The sequence below is a fragment of the Pseudoliparis swirei genome, chromosome 5, assembly GCF_029220125.1.
Source record: "Pseudoliparis swirei isolate HS2019 ecotype Mariana Trench chromosome 5, NWPU_hadal_v1, whole genome shotgun sequence".
NCBI classification, from domain to species: domain Eukaryota; kingdom Metazoa; phylum Chordata; class Actinopteri; order Perciformes; family Liparidae; genus Pseudoliparis; species Pseudoliparis swirei.
In genome coordinates, this window is record NC_079392.1 from 7,734,984 (window position 1) to 7,750,907 (window position 15,924).

At 41.0% G+C, this 15,924-nt stretch overlaps 1 protein-coding gene across 1 annotated transcript; it reads right to left on the reverse strand.

The window, feature by feature from the left end:
• Positions 1-616: 616 nt before the first annotated feature.
• On the reverse strand, positions 617-15,715 carry rab3b (RAB3B, member RAS oncogene family). Its single transcript, XM_056414491.1, has 5 exons — positions 15,380-15,715; positions 12,002-12,226; positions 5,605-5,723; positions 5,393-5,517; positions 617-3,040 (listed from the first exon to the last, which is right to left on the reverse strand). Exons 2-5 carry the CDS (start codon positions 12,224-12,226, stop codon positions 2,856-2,858), a joined length of 654 nt encoding a protein of 217 aa, XP_056270466.1. The 5' UTR covers positions 15,380-15,715; the 3' UTR covers positions 617-2,855.
• Positions 15,716-15,924: the final 209 nt, after the last annotated feature.

Sequence of the window (15,924 nt, forward strand, 5' to 3'; positions counted from 1 at the left end):
AAGTGTTTTTTCCAATTATACTATCAATTGGTAAAACAAACTTTGTTTCTATTCTTATTATTGTACCTTTATCCAACCGAAACAGAATATCTAAATAGTCATTAAAAAAATGCTAATTTATTAGATTGAAATACAGTTTTAGGAACGGAGTCCTTCGCTGCCTTAGCTTTAATTTATATTCAAATGTAAATTTAAATGAAACACACATTAAATACAGATTCAATAAGAAAGTTTTCCAGCAGAGAATAGTGTCAGTAAAACGTAAGCTGCATTTCAAGCCAGTGGAGTCATTTGCTATACGCTTATTGTTCTATATACAGGATGTATTGAGAAAAAAAGATAAAAGATAACTAAGTTAAAAGCTAATAAAGTAGAAACGGTTGTATAGTGCATCAATGATAATAAATGAGCTATCAAGGAACTTCACCACATGTATACAATCTTGTAAAGTATTGAAGTAGACCTCTAGTATATTCATCATTGTATTCAATGTATTCACTATCTTTATTATTAATCAAGTACTAATAGCTAAACTGGTACAAGATTTAGTGTAACAAACTTGTAAACAAATTAAAAAGTGTCCACAATAGCCACATAAACAAAACAAATGTTATGGTTTAAAGATTGTGATTTTTATTATACTAAATTGCATCTATAATATACAAACATTCACAATATATTGTACAATCACTTTGTGCTTCTCCTCCATACAGGAGTGAACTGTAAGACAACAACTTTACACTCTTTATATAATTTGTCCATTTATACACAGCATAAAAAAATTAATTCATACTCAACACCATTATAATTTCTAAATCTATCATTTACAAATTCACTGAAAAAATAATCATATGAAGACAATGACAATATTATTGTATGTTTCTTTTTTACCAATATGAAGACACACGTGGAATTACACACAGAAACGTGCGCTGTTGTAGCCATATAACAATTTGGCAGGATATTGTATTTTTTCTATCTTCAATATTTAATAATAAATGAACAATTATTTTTCTCCTTGTCTTTTTTTTTCTTGAAGTCTTTCGTAAACACACACACACACATGTACTGTATCTCAGCTGACATGACATTATCAAAATATCACACTCTCGTCAAAGATACTGTACACAAACACAAGGAAACATTACAACTCAACACGCAATAAATATGATAACCATATACAACACAATGTTGGCTCTAAAATCACACACTCACGCACGCACGCGCACACACACACACGCACACACATCCAAACACATTCATGTAGGAAACACTGCAAACAGGACAGCTACTTGATTACACCTGCTAAGGGGGAAGGAGAGAACCATGTGCTCTTCCCTCACCGGCTCTGCTCACATGTGTGTGCGAGTATAAAACACCCTCAGTGTGACGCTGGATTGTGTCGGCCAGTGCAAAAGCTGTAAGCCACCATGAAACAGGGCTGCAGCTCTTAGTGGCAGTCTGGGGACGAGTCTCTGGCAGCCTGGAGGGGAGATGGGGGTCGTGGATATTTTTAAGTCACTGTCGTTGTTTCGCCTTTTTTGTTGTTGTCATTTTTGCATCATTATGCAGTCATTTAGTGTCCCTGTGAAAATGTTGCATTAAGTTTCCAACAAGTTTTTTTTTTTTTTGGGTGAGGGGGGGGGAGGTCCTTAACTGAATCAAGGATCAAGATATGAACTTGCCTATAACAGTCAGTGACCCCTCTGACCTTCTGGGCCCTGGGCCGGCCCATTCACTAACCTTCCATGTTTGCAATACCCAACTAAAAATGTTTGTTTCACCACATACTGTACAATGATTTGTCTTATAACTCTACCCAATAACAACACTACTTATCTAAATGAACCCTGTTAGAACCCCAGGAGGCACTCGCTATCTAACTTTATGCTGTGAAAAACACCCACAGAGCAGCATTCAGACTTTAACTTCAGACCTGTTTTTGGACTCGACCCGCTCCTCTAATGATTGTGGCTGCAGCCCTGCCTGGGAGTTGTGCATTGGTGGTGCAGCCCTGAAGCATCTTTCAAGCGACAAACAGCACAAAGTAAGGCCAGTAGCAGTTAGTTAGACTATCGGCATATTGTATTAGAGGGAACTCACTATTACTAGCTACCGGTGAAGCAGCCTAGTCAGATGTTTTTTGGCGGATGAACGACTGTGCCCTGAACATTTGTGAACGTGAGCTGCTCTGGTGTGAGTTTCTCATTGTGCTACACTTTGAGTGGAGAGGCAGTGCTGTGCTTCCCTGTGTGATCCAACGGCCATCTCCGCTCAGCAGTGCCCTCTAGACAAAATCGACTTTGGTGTCCCTTGACGGTTGTGCATCTAAACGGCCTAATCGTCAAATGTGATTCGAAGAGTAGACAACGAGTTGAAGGAACGTTTAGGTCAATGACATTGCAAATATTCACGATGTCGCCAAACCTCTAACACTCAAATTGGCGAGGACGCAGAAAGAACTTTGCTTTGCCACTTTCTGGTGTGACCAGACTTTGAGTTTCCACCGTTATCGCATAACCTCCTTTATTCTAGTCTGGCTCTGCAATTTTTTCAAACAGGCCAAATAAAATGTTGTTCAGAGGTCACTGCCACCCTTACTCCACCACCTACGTAAGGACCAACCTTGGATGCTTGGGCACGGGACGGTTTGGGGAAACTGGCTAATAGGATGCAGTAGGCGTAATGATGATTGACTGCTCACAAACATGGACTAAAGCAGAGAGAGTGTGATGAGGAATGTTGCAATAGTTAATCTGTTTTTTTCTTTTTTTTCTTTTTCTCGAGAGCAATGGGGGAGAAAGGGAGGGGGGGGGGCTGACAGCGCAAGGATGAGCTGAAAGACGGACTGACGATCAGCAGCACTTCTGAGGTAGCTGGGCGGGCTTGTCGGTGAGTCTGGTGGTCTTGGCGCCGGGGGCCGCCGGCACCTCCACGTCCACGCGCTCCGACATCTTGACACAGATGATGTCCACCAGGCGCTCGAAGACCTGCCGGACGTTGATGTTCTCCTTGGCGCTCGCCTCGAAGTACTCGAAGCCTGCAGGAGGAAAGAGGTGCGTGAAACAGTTCAAAGTCAATTAATGCAGACTTGTCCACGTCGTGATGAAGACACAAGCTTCCGCTTGGTTGGAGGACTACTGCCAGCTCGGAAAAGTACTGGTACAGCATTTACAGGGAAAAAAGACAAAGATGATGATAATTTAAACGCAATGATGAAATGCTGTGTAGTGATAGTCATCCAGTGAGGTGGACATACTGGAGTAGTGCAACATTAAATGAAACTCTGCTGTAAAGTTATAGATCAGATAATCATAGAGGAGAGAACTTGTTTGATTGATTAACAAAAAGTGTTATATGAAGCCAGAGAGGAGGGGGTGAGTTATGCTGCCTGTTTCACTAATTCTCATGTAGTTCCAGATCCTGCTTCCCATCTCGTCAGTCCAACTCCCTTCACCTGCCTCTGATCACTCCCTCGTTAGTCCCTCATTACCTTCATCTGGTCTTCATGTCCCGTCTCACCTGTTGCCCATCCCCTCATTAGTCCCTGTCTACTTAGGTCCCCTCACTTGCCTTCTGCCAGATTGTTTTGTGTTCTTCCTGACCAAGCCTTCCAGCGTTACAAATTGTACTTCTCTGTTCCCGTCTGTTTTGTTCCTGCCGGTACTTGGAGTAAAGATAATTATTTTCCAGTTCTGTCTCCTGAGTCGTGCAATTGGGTCCACCATAATACTCCTGTGACAGTTTTAAGGGCCACATGATGACACATTTGGGTGTGGTTCTCATGGTGTGTTTGCTCTTCTCAAAATCTTCTTCCCACTTCACAAATATGTGTAACCTGGGAGGCCGCCATTTAGTGCGATGCTCTTTTTACGGGAACGTGACTTACCGAACATGACTTTGCTGAAGCACACCCACATTACACAATTACCCACAAAACATCTTTGTGTTAGACATTTTGCAGCAGCAAACTGTTTCATTGGTTTCAGCCCGCAGCATTTACATGGCTGGTTTTGGAGATAGCTACCAGCAGTGGCGTTAAAACCAGTATTGTGCAGTCTTACTTCAAATGCCTTAGGCTATAGTGTTATTTAGGCATTCCTCACTACACACACGCCCTAGGGAAGACGTTCACCTTTCCTGGCTCACACCAGTTCAGTAATACCCAACCCAAATGAGTGTTAAAACATTATTAGATCCTATATATATTACTATTTGTTTACATTTAGTCAAATTGTCTTCATTAAAAGTATGCTGAATCAGCTATTATCAGCTCCTGCTGGGGAGCGTCAGTCACAGAAAAACTGTGTTTATGTTTGAAAATATAAAGGATAAAGCATAAATTGTACCTCTGTGTTGCTTGTCAAAGTCACTTATCAACTGCAAACTAGATTTACCATATTTAGCGCAAAGGTCTAAAAATAAAAATATATAAACCCCATAAAAACTAGAACATCTCATTTCTTCAACAGCACTTCCTGCAGAACCAACCAAATACTAAATGGCTCCCCAATTCTGCATCAACCCTTTACGAAAGCAAAGCACAATGTATTTTAAAGGAACTGTACTTTATTCTTACTTTCCACGAGACTGTCCTCTTGGACTAATACTATTTTACATCTATGAATGGATGTTATCTTTTATGGTGGAGGGTGTTATGTACTATGGGTTTCTATTTCTTCATCATGTGTCTTGACTGCTTTTTCTTGTCATGATCACAAATACACACATTGCTTAATAAGTATTTAATCTGGAATCTTAAAATTGTATTATGTATGTCAGTGTATCTTTGTTATGTACATATCTACAGTATTATGTTAGAAAGAAATACCAGTATGGTATAACATTTATTATACCTGGATCAACTCGAGCAATACAGCTTCTTTTTTTTCTGGTGAGGATGCGCACATAAAAAAATATGTTGTCATCATCACTACAAATCACTGAATCACCATGACATCAGTATTACTGTGTACTGTATAACTGACAGCTGTCATTTCAATCGGTGAAATCAATGGTTGGGGACGCCGACAAAAAATAACTTTAAAAATAACTTTAAAAATAATTGTTTATTAAGATTTAACACATTTTGAGTGATAAATCTTAAATTTGTATGTTTATCGACTGCACATGTGAGACAGCAGATGTTATGGGTATTGTAGTATCTAGAGTCAATCCACTAATTCTCACACAAAAAATAGAAGCATAGTTGAAACCATTCAAACCAATAGTCAGACCCTATAGGAGGGTTACCTTACCCTGCAGACTTTCTGTGTTGAGGAAATTGTGAAATAAGAACTCAGAGTGAGGAAATACTTCATGAAGCTCCCTCTGTTAGCCATATAGAGTCATCTTATTACCCTGTTGTATTAAAGTATTCTGTGGCACTCACCTAACTGTTCGGCGAGGTGCTTTCCTTTGTCTACCGGCACGATTCTCTCCTCGTCCATGTCGCACTTGTTGCCCACCATGATTACCTGGGCGTTGTCCCATGAGTATGTCTTAATCTGAGTCGCCCTGAAAGCACATTTGAAATCCTTTACTTTGAGTATCAAACATAAAGAAGCGGCATACACGCTCACAGCTCCCAGGGCAATCTCCTACCAGTCCTGGACGGCGTTGAAGGACTCCTCATTGGTGATGTCATACATGAGAATGAAGCCCATGGCACCACGGTAGTAGGCCGTGGTGATTGTGCGGTAACGCTCCTGTCCTGCCGTGTCCTGAAAAAAACCATAAAAACAGCCAGTCACACACCTGATTTACTCAGAAGAGACATTTTCATTTTGTGTTTCACTTGCTACTTGTAAGTCTCAAGCGCCACAAGAGAACAAACAACATATTGATCCTATATTTATTTTTAGAGGAAAGGAAAGAAACCATCACCAGAACTGGAGCATGATTCTGATTAGCAAATCTGCCCTTTGGAGTTTGATGTTTCTTGTTGGAGGGCAACAGAAAAAGGCATGAAGTATCCTAAATTGCTGATAACTCAAAAAAGTCAATGGAAGATGAGACTATACAGTCGTAAAGATTGTCCCAAAACCTCACATCGGATCAGGAAAAACTCCCAAACAACCCTTCATGGGGAAAAAAAGGGAAGAAACCTTCAGGAGAGCAACAGAGGAGGATCCCTCTGCAGGATGGACAGGTGTAATAGATGTAATGTGTACAGAAGGAATCATTACACACAAATTAAAACACAGTAACAACACAATGAATGAATATGACAGCATGTATGAAGAGTTGGTAGTAGGCATATTCCACGATCGAGACCTCCACGATCCATCAGGCAGATGGAGGTAGAGAGGAGGAGTGGGCGGAGTCTCATCAGGGCCATGGCATAGTTGGGAGTAGGAATATTCCACGATCCAGACCTCGATGATCCATCAGGCAGATAGGATCTATGACGTCTTATGGGGTCCATCTGACCCTATGAGATGTCATAGATGTAGTCAAAAGGACTCCGGGGAGAAAGCAGAGTTAGTCATGTGCAATAGAGAGATGAAAATTCAACCACAAGGAGGGAGAAAAGAGGAGAGAGGAGCTCATTGTATCCTAAACGTCCCCCAGCAGCCTATAAACCGATAGCAGCATATCAAGGGGCTGGACCAGGTGAACCTAATTCAGCCCTAACTATAAGCTCTGTCAAAGAGGAAAGTCTTCAGTCTCTTATATGAGGTGACTGTGTCTGCATCTCGGACTGAAATTGGAAGCTGGTTCCATAAAAGAGGAGCTTGATAACTAAAGGCTCTGGCTCCCATCCTACTATTTAAAACTCTAGGAACTACAAGTAGTCCCGCCTTTAGTGAGCGCAGCTCTCTAGTGGGGCACTAAGGTATGGAGGACTTAAAATGACTTAAGTATAAATAAATAAATGCATGAATAAATACAAGAATAAATAAATGCTGAAATAAATGTATACATAAATAAATACAGGAATGAATAAATAAATGCTAAGGTACTACAAGCTCCTTAAGATATGATGGTGCATCACCAATCAAGGCTTTGTAGGTTAAGAGAAGAATTTTAAAAGTGATTCTTGATTTTACTGGGAGCCAGTGCAGAGCAGCTAGTGCAGGAGTGATGTGATCTCTTTTCTTAGTTTTAGTGAGAATATGAGCTGCAGCATTCTGGATCAACTGGAGGGACCTAAGAGACTTATTAGAGCAGCCTGATAATAAGGAGTTGCAGTAATCCAGTCTCGAAGTAACGAACGCGTGAACCAATTTTTCTGCATCTCTTTGAGACAAGATGTGCCTGATTTTTGAAATATTACGTAGATGAAAGAATGCAGTCCTTGAGATTTGCTTTACGTGGGAGTTAAAGGACAAGTCCCGGTCAAAGTTAACGCCAAGATTCTTTACAGTGGTGTTGGATGCCAGGGCAATGCCGTCTACAGAAACCACATCACCAGATAATTGATCTCTGAGGTGCTCAGGGCCGAGTAAAATTACTTCAGTTTTGTCTGAGTTTAACATCAAGAAGTTGCAGGTCATCCATGTTTTTATGTCTTTAAGACATGCTTGAATTTTACTGAGCTGGTTGTTCTCCTCTGGTTTGATCGATAGATATAATTAAGTATCATCTGCATAACAATGAAAGTTTATGGAGTGTTTCCTGATAATATTGCCCAAAGGAAGCATGTATAAGGTAAATAAAATTGGTCCAAGTATACAAATTAACATATTAAATATATATAAATTAACCATTGTTCTCCCTCTCATGTATAGAAGCAAGAGACAAGCAGCTCCAGCAACTTTAATGGTTATACGGACGACACACCTCGCTGCTGTAGTTTTAGTCGGATCCCTGATCCTTTTAACAAGAGGCTGAAATGTTGAAACCACACTGTGCTCCACCACCTCCTTAAGTACTGGATTTGCGTATCGCTCGGGAAAAGCAAGTATACCAGATTTGTGATCGAGCTACAGTAAAAAACGAAAGTGAATAAAATCACAGCTGGATGTATAAATGGAGCCATTACATTTAAGATTCACAGAAAGTTCCAACTGGTCAAATTGTGATTTTTTTGCAGTAATGGTGGTACTGTGGGAAAGGTCCAAATGATTAGGATTCATCAGCTGTTGTCCATTTCTAACCACAGCCAACCTCACATGCTGTGTATAAACGGTTGAACACTGTGTCCTGCTCACTGTGAATAGAGATAAGCCCATATCTCAAAATGCTAATCTGTGATTATTATCTGTTACAGCCTGGCTTTGAAAACCAGGCTGTTTGATTTTGGCTAATGGTGTTTCCATGGAGACACAAGCTATGATAACAAGTCTCCATCATTTGGACCGCAAGTTGTTATAAACCATACATTTTCCCAATGGAAAGCTGCGGCACAAATAACAAATATATGAATACATAAACACATGTCTAACAGACTTGGAAGAAAATATAATAATCTAGGTACTAATTCTGGAGCAATCATCATCACTCACACACACAATCACACTCACAACAACACATAGCAAGTGTTGAAAATGCAATTTCACACCGACGCTCACAGAAGCTCAGTCTGCACTTTTACCCCGTCATCCGTTTGCCGTCCGTTCATTGGTCGACTCTACAGCTCACTCAGCTTATTCTGCTACTTTGAAAGAAGCTATTATGTTCTAACCAACATCAAGCCACATTCACTCCTTTACTTGTTTGTATATGGTGCCTATATAATTGAAATGTTTATGTAATGGTTACTGGAACCCAACAGCACGACATGTAAACAGGAATGCAGGAGGAGGATCTTTACTTGGTGATTCAGGCCGGGTCAAAACCGGGTGGTCCGTCAAACAGGGCAACAAATTACAAAAAGGGGCAGGCAAAAATCTTAAGTCTGGGAAACAGGCAAACAGGGTCGTAACGGGCAGATCAGAATTAAGATTTTGGGAATTCGCTGAAGAGTTTGGCACTGACACACAAGACAATCTGGCAGAGGGCAAGTAGAAGTGAGGGAGCTAAATAATGAGGGACTAATGAGGGGATGGGCTGCAGGTGAGAAGGGCGTGAGGACCAGGTGAAGGGAATGAGAGCCAATCAGGTGAGGATGACAGGATCTGGAATGACAGGAGAGTTAATTAAGCATGCAGGCAGGGTGAATATAACTATGAAGGTGGGGAAGTCGTGACATGTTTATATAGCTGCAGATATAAACGGTGCCGCATTAACAATGCAAAGGGTGTGTTTGTTCGTTCAGGTCCAAGCTGTTTGCAAAATTCTAATTTATATAGTTGAAGATGTGCAAAGAAAAGTCAAAATGCAGAAAATCCGATTGGAAATGTACTTGATGATGAATTTAAAACATCAGGGATACATGGCTTTGGATTTTGCGCAGCTTGTCGGTGATGAAGACCGTCTCTGGCGTCAGAGTGGGAACACCTCACAGGAACCAATCATCTTCTTCCCTTTTTAAGACTCTTACCCGTCTTATCTGACGCCTCGATCAATACGGGCACTGCTCCACTGCAACAAATCAGCTGATCCGCAATGTGACTTTCACGCCCGTCCAAAACAACTCCCACTTCGTTCAGCCACCGCCATCCACCACCATTTCATCCTTATGCCACTACAGCTGGTCTGGGTGCAGTCACTCTGCTAAATTTAGCTCTTTTGTGCCTCACTTCCTCTGCGCTTATTCAACAATCTCCTGTTTTCTCTTTCTTTGGCTTCTTGTGGGATATGACAACTGCTTCTTTGCATTAAATTAATTCAAATTTGATGCAGAGCGTGAAATATATATATGTGTGTGTCTGAGTGTGTGTGTGTCTGTGTGTGTGTGTGTGGTGCCGACATTCATCATAAGAATGATGATAAGCGTAGCCACAGGAACTGACTGATTCCTCTCAGTTTACTTCAAAGGAAAGCTAAATGTGTTTGATTTTCCTTGAGGAACTATGTGAACAGCTGAACAATGCGACACTATGTGCATCAATGTGCTGCTCGGGCAGCGTCTCTAATCTTCTGTTTGCAGTCTTCCCAGCTGATGTTGAACTTGGGGACAGGTAGCAGTGAGGTCCAACACTGATGTGGGGTAATCAGGTCTGAAGGTCAGCAGGTGAGGCCAACCGCAGAGCGTGGTCTGCTTAGTGTCTTGCCTGTGTGCAGCCTGAGAGGACTATGTGTCTGTTCTATTTACAGAGTGTATTGACCTAGAATATGCTAGAATTGGTCATTAGTCAAACGTCAACATGAGAAAGCACTGTGCACTTTCTTGTAAAGTTTGTCTGAAACATAAAGGTAGAAAGTAGCTATAAATAGGGTTTAAATAAAACAGGTTTAAAATAAAATGCATTCACAATACTTAGACTTACATGAGATTATTTTTTCTTTTTCTACCATTATGAATGCAACATTGGAAAATGCGTCATGTAAACACAGCATAATCTAAAAATACTGCTAATGTTTTAGTTTACATTGTACAGGTAGTTTGGTGCAAATTCCTTCACAATTTTATCATAAAAACACCAAAACCAGTTGACATGCAGTGAACCCGAGACGTTGGTAACCCCACCGCCTCAACTCCAACTATCACAAGGTGAAAGAGTATCATTCATCAAGTAACATCCGGTTCACAAATCCAATCCAAAATAAAACAAATATTTGATTTTTTTAATAAACATTTTTGTCAACATGATAGCATGCCGACGCCAAAGCTGAAGTCAAATCAGTATTCATGTCCGTCAACGCAAATCCGGCTTTTTTGTTGCACTGTTTTGTTTATGCGTGTGCATGTTGTGTGTGTGTGTGTCTATTTTTACTCTTCACTGATGTGCTTTCAGTTTGAATCAATCGGCTCTGATTAGCTCTACTTATGGCACTCTTCCCCCACCTCCCAAATACACACACACACACACACTTCCATCCATCTCCATCCCCCACCTCCAGGCTTCTCTGTCCCCTGGCAGGTCTCAACCTCTTCCCCCCAAGAGGTCTCTTTAATTGCCACTTAAGACAATACTGTGAATGTGTGTACACACGCGTGTGTGTGTGTGTGTGTGTTTGCGCATGCACGTGTGCGAGTCGGTGAGAGAGTGAGTGAGCATGAAGAGCTGCTGCCATGGCAACAACATCACACCAATGATACAAGCTGAGGAGAACCAGAAGTCTGGGTCTTTAAAAAAAATTCTCCTCCCAGCAGCTTGTTGTTGAGAGCAGAAAATCATGTCACATTGCATCACTCTGAATGTGACAGTAATGTTGCTCTATGTTACAGTTTAATATACCATGATGTTACTGTATATTACAGTTTAATATACCTTGATGTTACTGTATGTTACAGTTTAATATACCATGATGTTACTGTATATTACAGTTTAATGTACCATGATGTGACTGTATATTACAGTTTAATATACCATGATGTTACTGTATGTTACAGTTTAATATACCTTGATGTTACTGTATGTTACAGTTTAATGTACCATGATGTTACTGTATATTACAGTTTAATATTCCATGATGTGACTGTATATTACAGTTTAATGTACCATGATGTGACTGTATATTACAGTTTAATATACCATGATGTTACTGTATATTACAGTTTAATGTACCATGATGTGACTGTATATTACAGTTTAATATACCATGATGTTACTGTATGCTACCATTTAATATACCATGATGTTAATGTATTTTACAGTTTAATATACAATGATTTTACTGTATGCTACAGTTTAGGATACCATGATGTTACTGTATGTTACCATTTAATATACCATGATATTACTGTATGTTACCATTTAATATACCATGATGTTACTGAATGTTACAGTTTAATATACCATGATGTTACTGGATGCTACAGTATAATATACCATGATGTTACTGGATGGTTCAATAAATGAAAGCATATGTGACTGTGTGTTACAGTGTGTTACAGTGTATTTTATGATATTATGTTACACATAAATATGTTAGATCAATCTACCAGATTGTCCATGTGTGATCTAAACAGACAGATGTAGGAGACAAACATGAATCCATCCATCCTCACCCAGATCTGCAGCTTGATCCTCTTGTCGTTGCGATACACCGTCTTCACCTTGAAGTCGATGCCCACGGTGCTGACGAAGGAGTTGCTGAAGGAGTCGTCGGCGTAGCGGAACAGGAAGGAGGTTTTCCCAACGCTGCTATTGCCGATGATCAGCAGCTTGAACATGTAGTCAAAGTTCTGGTCGGAGCCGTCGCGCTGGCCGAAACGCTGGTCTGCCTTCGCCATCTGGAGGTTTGTTTGAAGAGAGGGACATAAGAACACGGCATGAAGATCAGACATTATTTAGACTATTATTTATTTTAGGAATGTAAATATATATATTCATCCATCATTTTAGCAATCACACTTAATTCATCAAATGAGGCTTGCTGGGGAGCTCATGCTGCTTTCAGGGGGAGCTAAGCGCCTCATATTTACAACCCCCGGTTAGACTGTTGTTTGTCTTGTGGAAGGCACGGTAAGCGTGAAGTCCTGGCTAGTCAAAATGCAGGAAATAACATGAGGAAAATACATTTCTCTTTTCTCTTTGCAAGTGAAATGCATTTTTCACACGATAAACCGATTGCATCACAGCATAAACATATTTCAGTTGTGGGAAACAAATTATTTGCTGAATACAACCAACAAAACCTATGCTTGGAATCCAATCTTGTGCCGAAGAAGTTACCAGTTTTAATTGCTCACTTCAGATTAAAACTTCCTCAGAGAAAAACACCCGACCATAGCTGTGACGAAACCTGTTGACTTAGCTGAAAAACTGCACAAAGCTGCCCCTCTTTGCTCCTGGAAAGCTGATATTTCAGAAGTCTTTTACTTTACGATATTGATTGTTTTAACTAAATGACAGTAAATTCAAAATTCTTTAGTTTAGGTGTTTATACTGCTGCCAAATGTTATTCAAGCACAAAGAACAAGTAAAACAATTTTAAATACACACGCCGTGTTAAACAAAGACACAGTGCAAACAAACATTTCCTGCTAGACTTCACCTGTCAAGTCAAATAAAAAGCCTGAGCCGCCTCTGAGTTTGACCTTGCAGACTGGTAGAGGTCGGTTAAAAGGACTGAAGGAATGTGAGCAGCAGATGAGTCAGAGCTGAAGCTCCTGCTGGGTCCAATCTAGCATGGACGGCTGTGCCAGTGGAGACTCATCCTCTCTGTAAGCGACCAAGGGAGGGAAAAGAAAAGTAGCACAAAATCCATCTGATACGATGACTCTAGTCGTGGATGAAGTCTCATCATCTCTGCATCGTTTGTCAACTAATCATGTGATTCATTTGATGGAAAATAACTGAATTTCTGCAGCATGTCAAGAGTGATTTGATAAGATTTGTTTGGGACTCAATACAATGACGCCTTCTGTAGCATCTGTCACTCCAGTGCTTCTGCTTTCTATTCATGACTTGTCAAGTTATCAATGATTCATGAGACAGAGTCCCAATTATACTGATATTAGGATTTTAAAAGTTACAGTGAGGAACTTTTAACTGGTTATGAAACCGTCTCAATTTAATATTATAGGACCTACATAATTTAATGAGATCATCCGCGAGACAATTTAATTCTCATGTATAGTTATTTTGAATACTGGTCAGCGGTGCCATTGGGCCAAATACCTACAAAACCATGCAGGTTCACAAGAAACCCCTTCAGCTCATTGCCCAGCGGGGCAGCCAACTGCGCCAGCCCACCCCAGACAGACACCAGATCCGGCATGACTTCATTACCTTCGCATTGAAAATGCGGAAGGTTATGTTTGTATTTATTTATTTGTATGCGTGTTATTCGCATAACACAAAAAGTATTAAACCGAATCGCATGAAATTCGGTGGGATGATTGGTTATTATCCGGGGACCATTTGATTAGATTTTGGGATCAATCGGGTCAAAGGTCAAGGTCATGAAAAGGTCAAAATCTTCTTTTTACCATAGCACGGTCAATTTTTATCCAATTGGCATGCAACTAATGCCAACATGTTCATAATTCAATGCCCAATCTTGTGATATGCGAAGGTATGCGCTCTACCGAGTGCCCATTCGAGTTTGTTCTGCGTTGAGTAATTTCACTTTTTAATAGGCCTACTTGGAGTTGGAGTAAATGTCCCTGGTTGTACTTGTATTGTTTCACTTAAAATGGTGCATATATCTACAGTATTTCCACTCAATGGCTTTCAACATGGCGCCGGCTGAGTGGCCAGAAGCTAGCGGTGTAAATGCGTTGGGTTGGGGTGAGGGTGGGTGCTACGCTTCGACAACGACACCGTGGGTAAGGACGGCGTCATAATGGAAGTATGCGCGCAGTGAAGAGCAGTGGCCATGAGATAACCAGCGGGGCACGCCCACATGCACTAAAAAAACACTTGGTATGCCAAAAGTTAACACGCTCTCAAGGGCTTCAGGGAAAACTTTCAAGTACACGCTTCCATTATGCAAACAGTCGTCAAAGAGAACGTGTCGATGATCTGTCTGACATTCGTGCTCCCCAGAGGAAGAATCAGGCCAAGATGTTCATGTGCCATGCACAAAACTGCAAAACTAATCCGATCCCATCAGCCTCAGCTGTTTACTGCCAAATCATGCATACCAACATGCTAAACTACAATGGTGAACATGGTCAACATCACAGCTGCTAAACATCAGCATGTATATATAGTATTGAACTTGGAGCACTGTTGTGTCACAGTACAGCCTCACGGCTGCTAAACATGACCCACCAGTATACCCCCCACCCCCAACCCTACACAGGTATCAATGAAGATAAAGCTCAACATATCAACAAAGCACCACAAGAACACTATGGGAGCAACCTATTATACATATATGCAATGCTATAATGCTATTTTAATATTATTGAGTATAGCATGTTACATTTTATTGTAAAAACACACAGTGCAATATGACCACTATACATTCCTAAAGGAGGTTAACATAGTATAGACATCCTTCAACAGATTAAGACATCATCATGAGGCCAATAGAGGCTAAACCCCCTCCAGAGAGCCACACACATGCTGCACCTGTGCGATTATTATGGGATATCATGGGAACATGGTATTTTATTGTGTATAGATAGTCTACATTATGATCAATGTTTAGCACCATTTGATCACCGTTACGTGTATGATAAGGATTATTATAGGAGATTGGATTATTTTTACCACTATAAAATGAAACAAACCCGCATTATTTATAGAAGATTAGCCAGCGTGAAAATAATGGAGCTCCATTGATCGACGTTTATTAATTAATATCAGGGCCTGTGTGTGTGTTTGTGAGTGTGTGTGTGTGTGTGTGTGTGTGTGCGTGTGTGTGTGTGTGTGTAAAACGATGTTGTGTCGTCGCGGGTCATATGTGTTTTTTTGAACTGTTTGTCTCTTACCTCTGCTGGATCTGATGCTCTCTCTCTCGCGCGCTCTCTCTCTCTCGGCTCTGCACCTGATGGAGGCAGCTCGATCGCTCCCTCAAAATAATAATAATATAATAATAACAATAAAAACTAACGAATGTATCCTTAACAGCGCGTCCGATCTGATCCACCGACCGTCTGTGCAGGAAATCAGGAACACCCTGCTGCGTCTCTCGCAATCAGCAGAGTGGAATTATTTCTTCCTCCAGAAATGAGGTGAAATCGTCTGTAAAACGTCTCCTTTCCGCGGTGCCGCACGCAGCTTCTTTTACGCACGGCTCTGCGCTGACATCCTGCGTTTAATTAAGCGGTGAGGCAATGTTTGCAAAGGCGTCTGCCGCCTGTCACCTCCTCCCCCTAAAAATAACCGGCTTCTATGTGAATGAAATGTCCCCTTTTCTCCCTAGAGGCTGCTCACAGGCAACTCCTCCGCCCTGTCGCACCGCAGATGTGTGTGCAGACGCGCAAACGGCAGGAGTGCTGTGACTCATAACTGGTGCGGCGATGCGTGTAATTGC

What these genes read in the sequence shown, in the direction of transcription:
- rab3b (XM_056414491.1), bottom strand. Translation starts at nt 12,226, where the DNA reads ATGGCGAAGGCAGACCAGCGTTTCGGCCAGCGCGACGGCTCCGACCAG. An exon ending in TTCAACGCCGTCCAGGACTG is followed by an intron (nt 5,518 to 5,604) that starts GTAGGAGATTGC and finishes ATGTGCTTTCAG; the next exon opens with GGCGACTCAGATTAAGACAT. An exon ending in GCACCTCGCCGAACAGTTAG is followed by an intron (nt 3,041 to 5,392) that starts GTGAGTGCCACA and finishes TTCCTCCTGCAG; the next exon opens with GCTTCGAGTACTTCGAGGCG.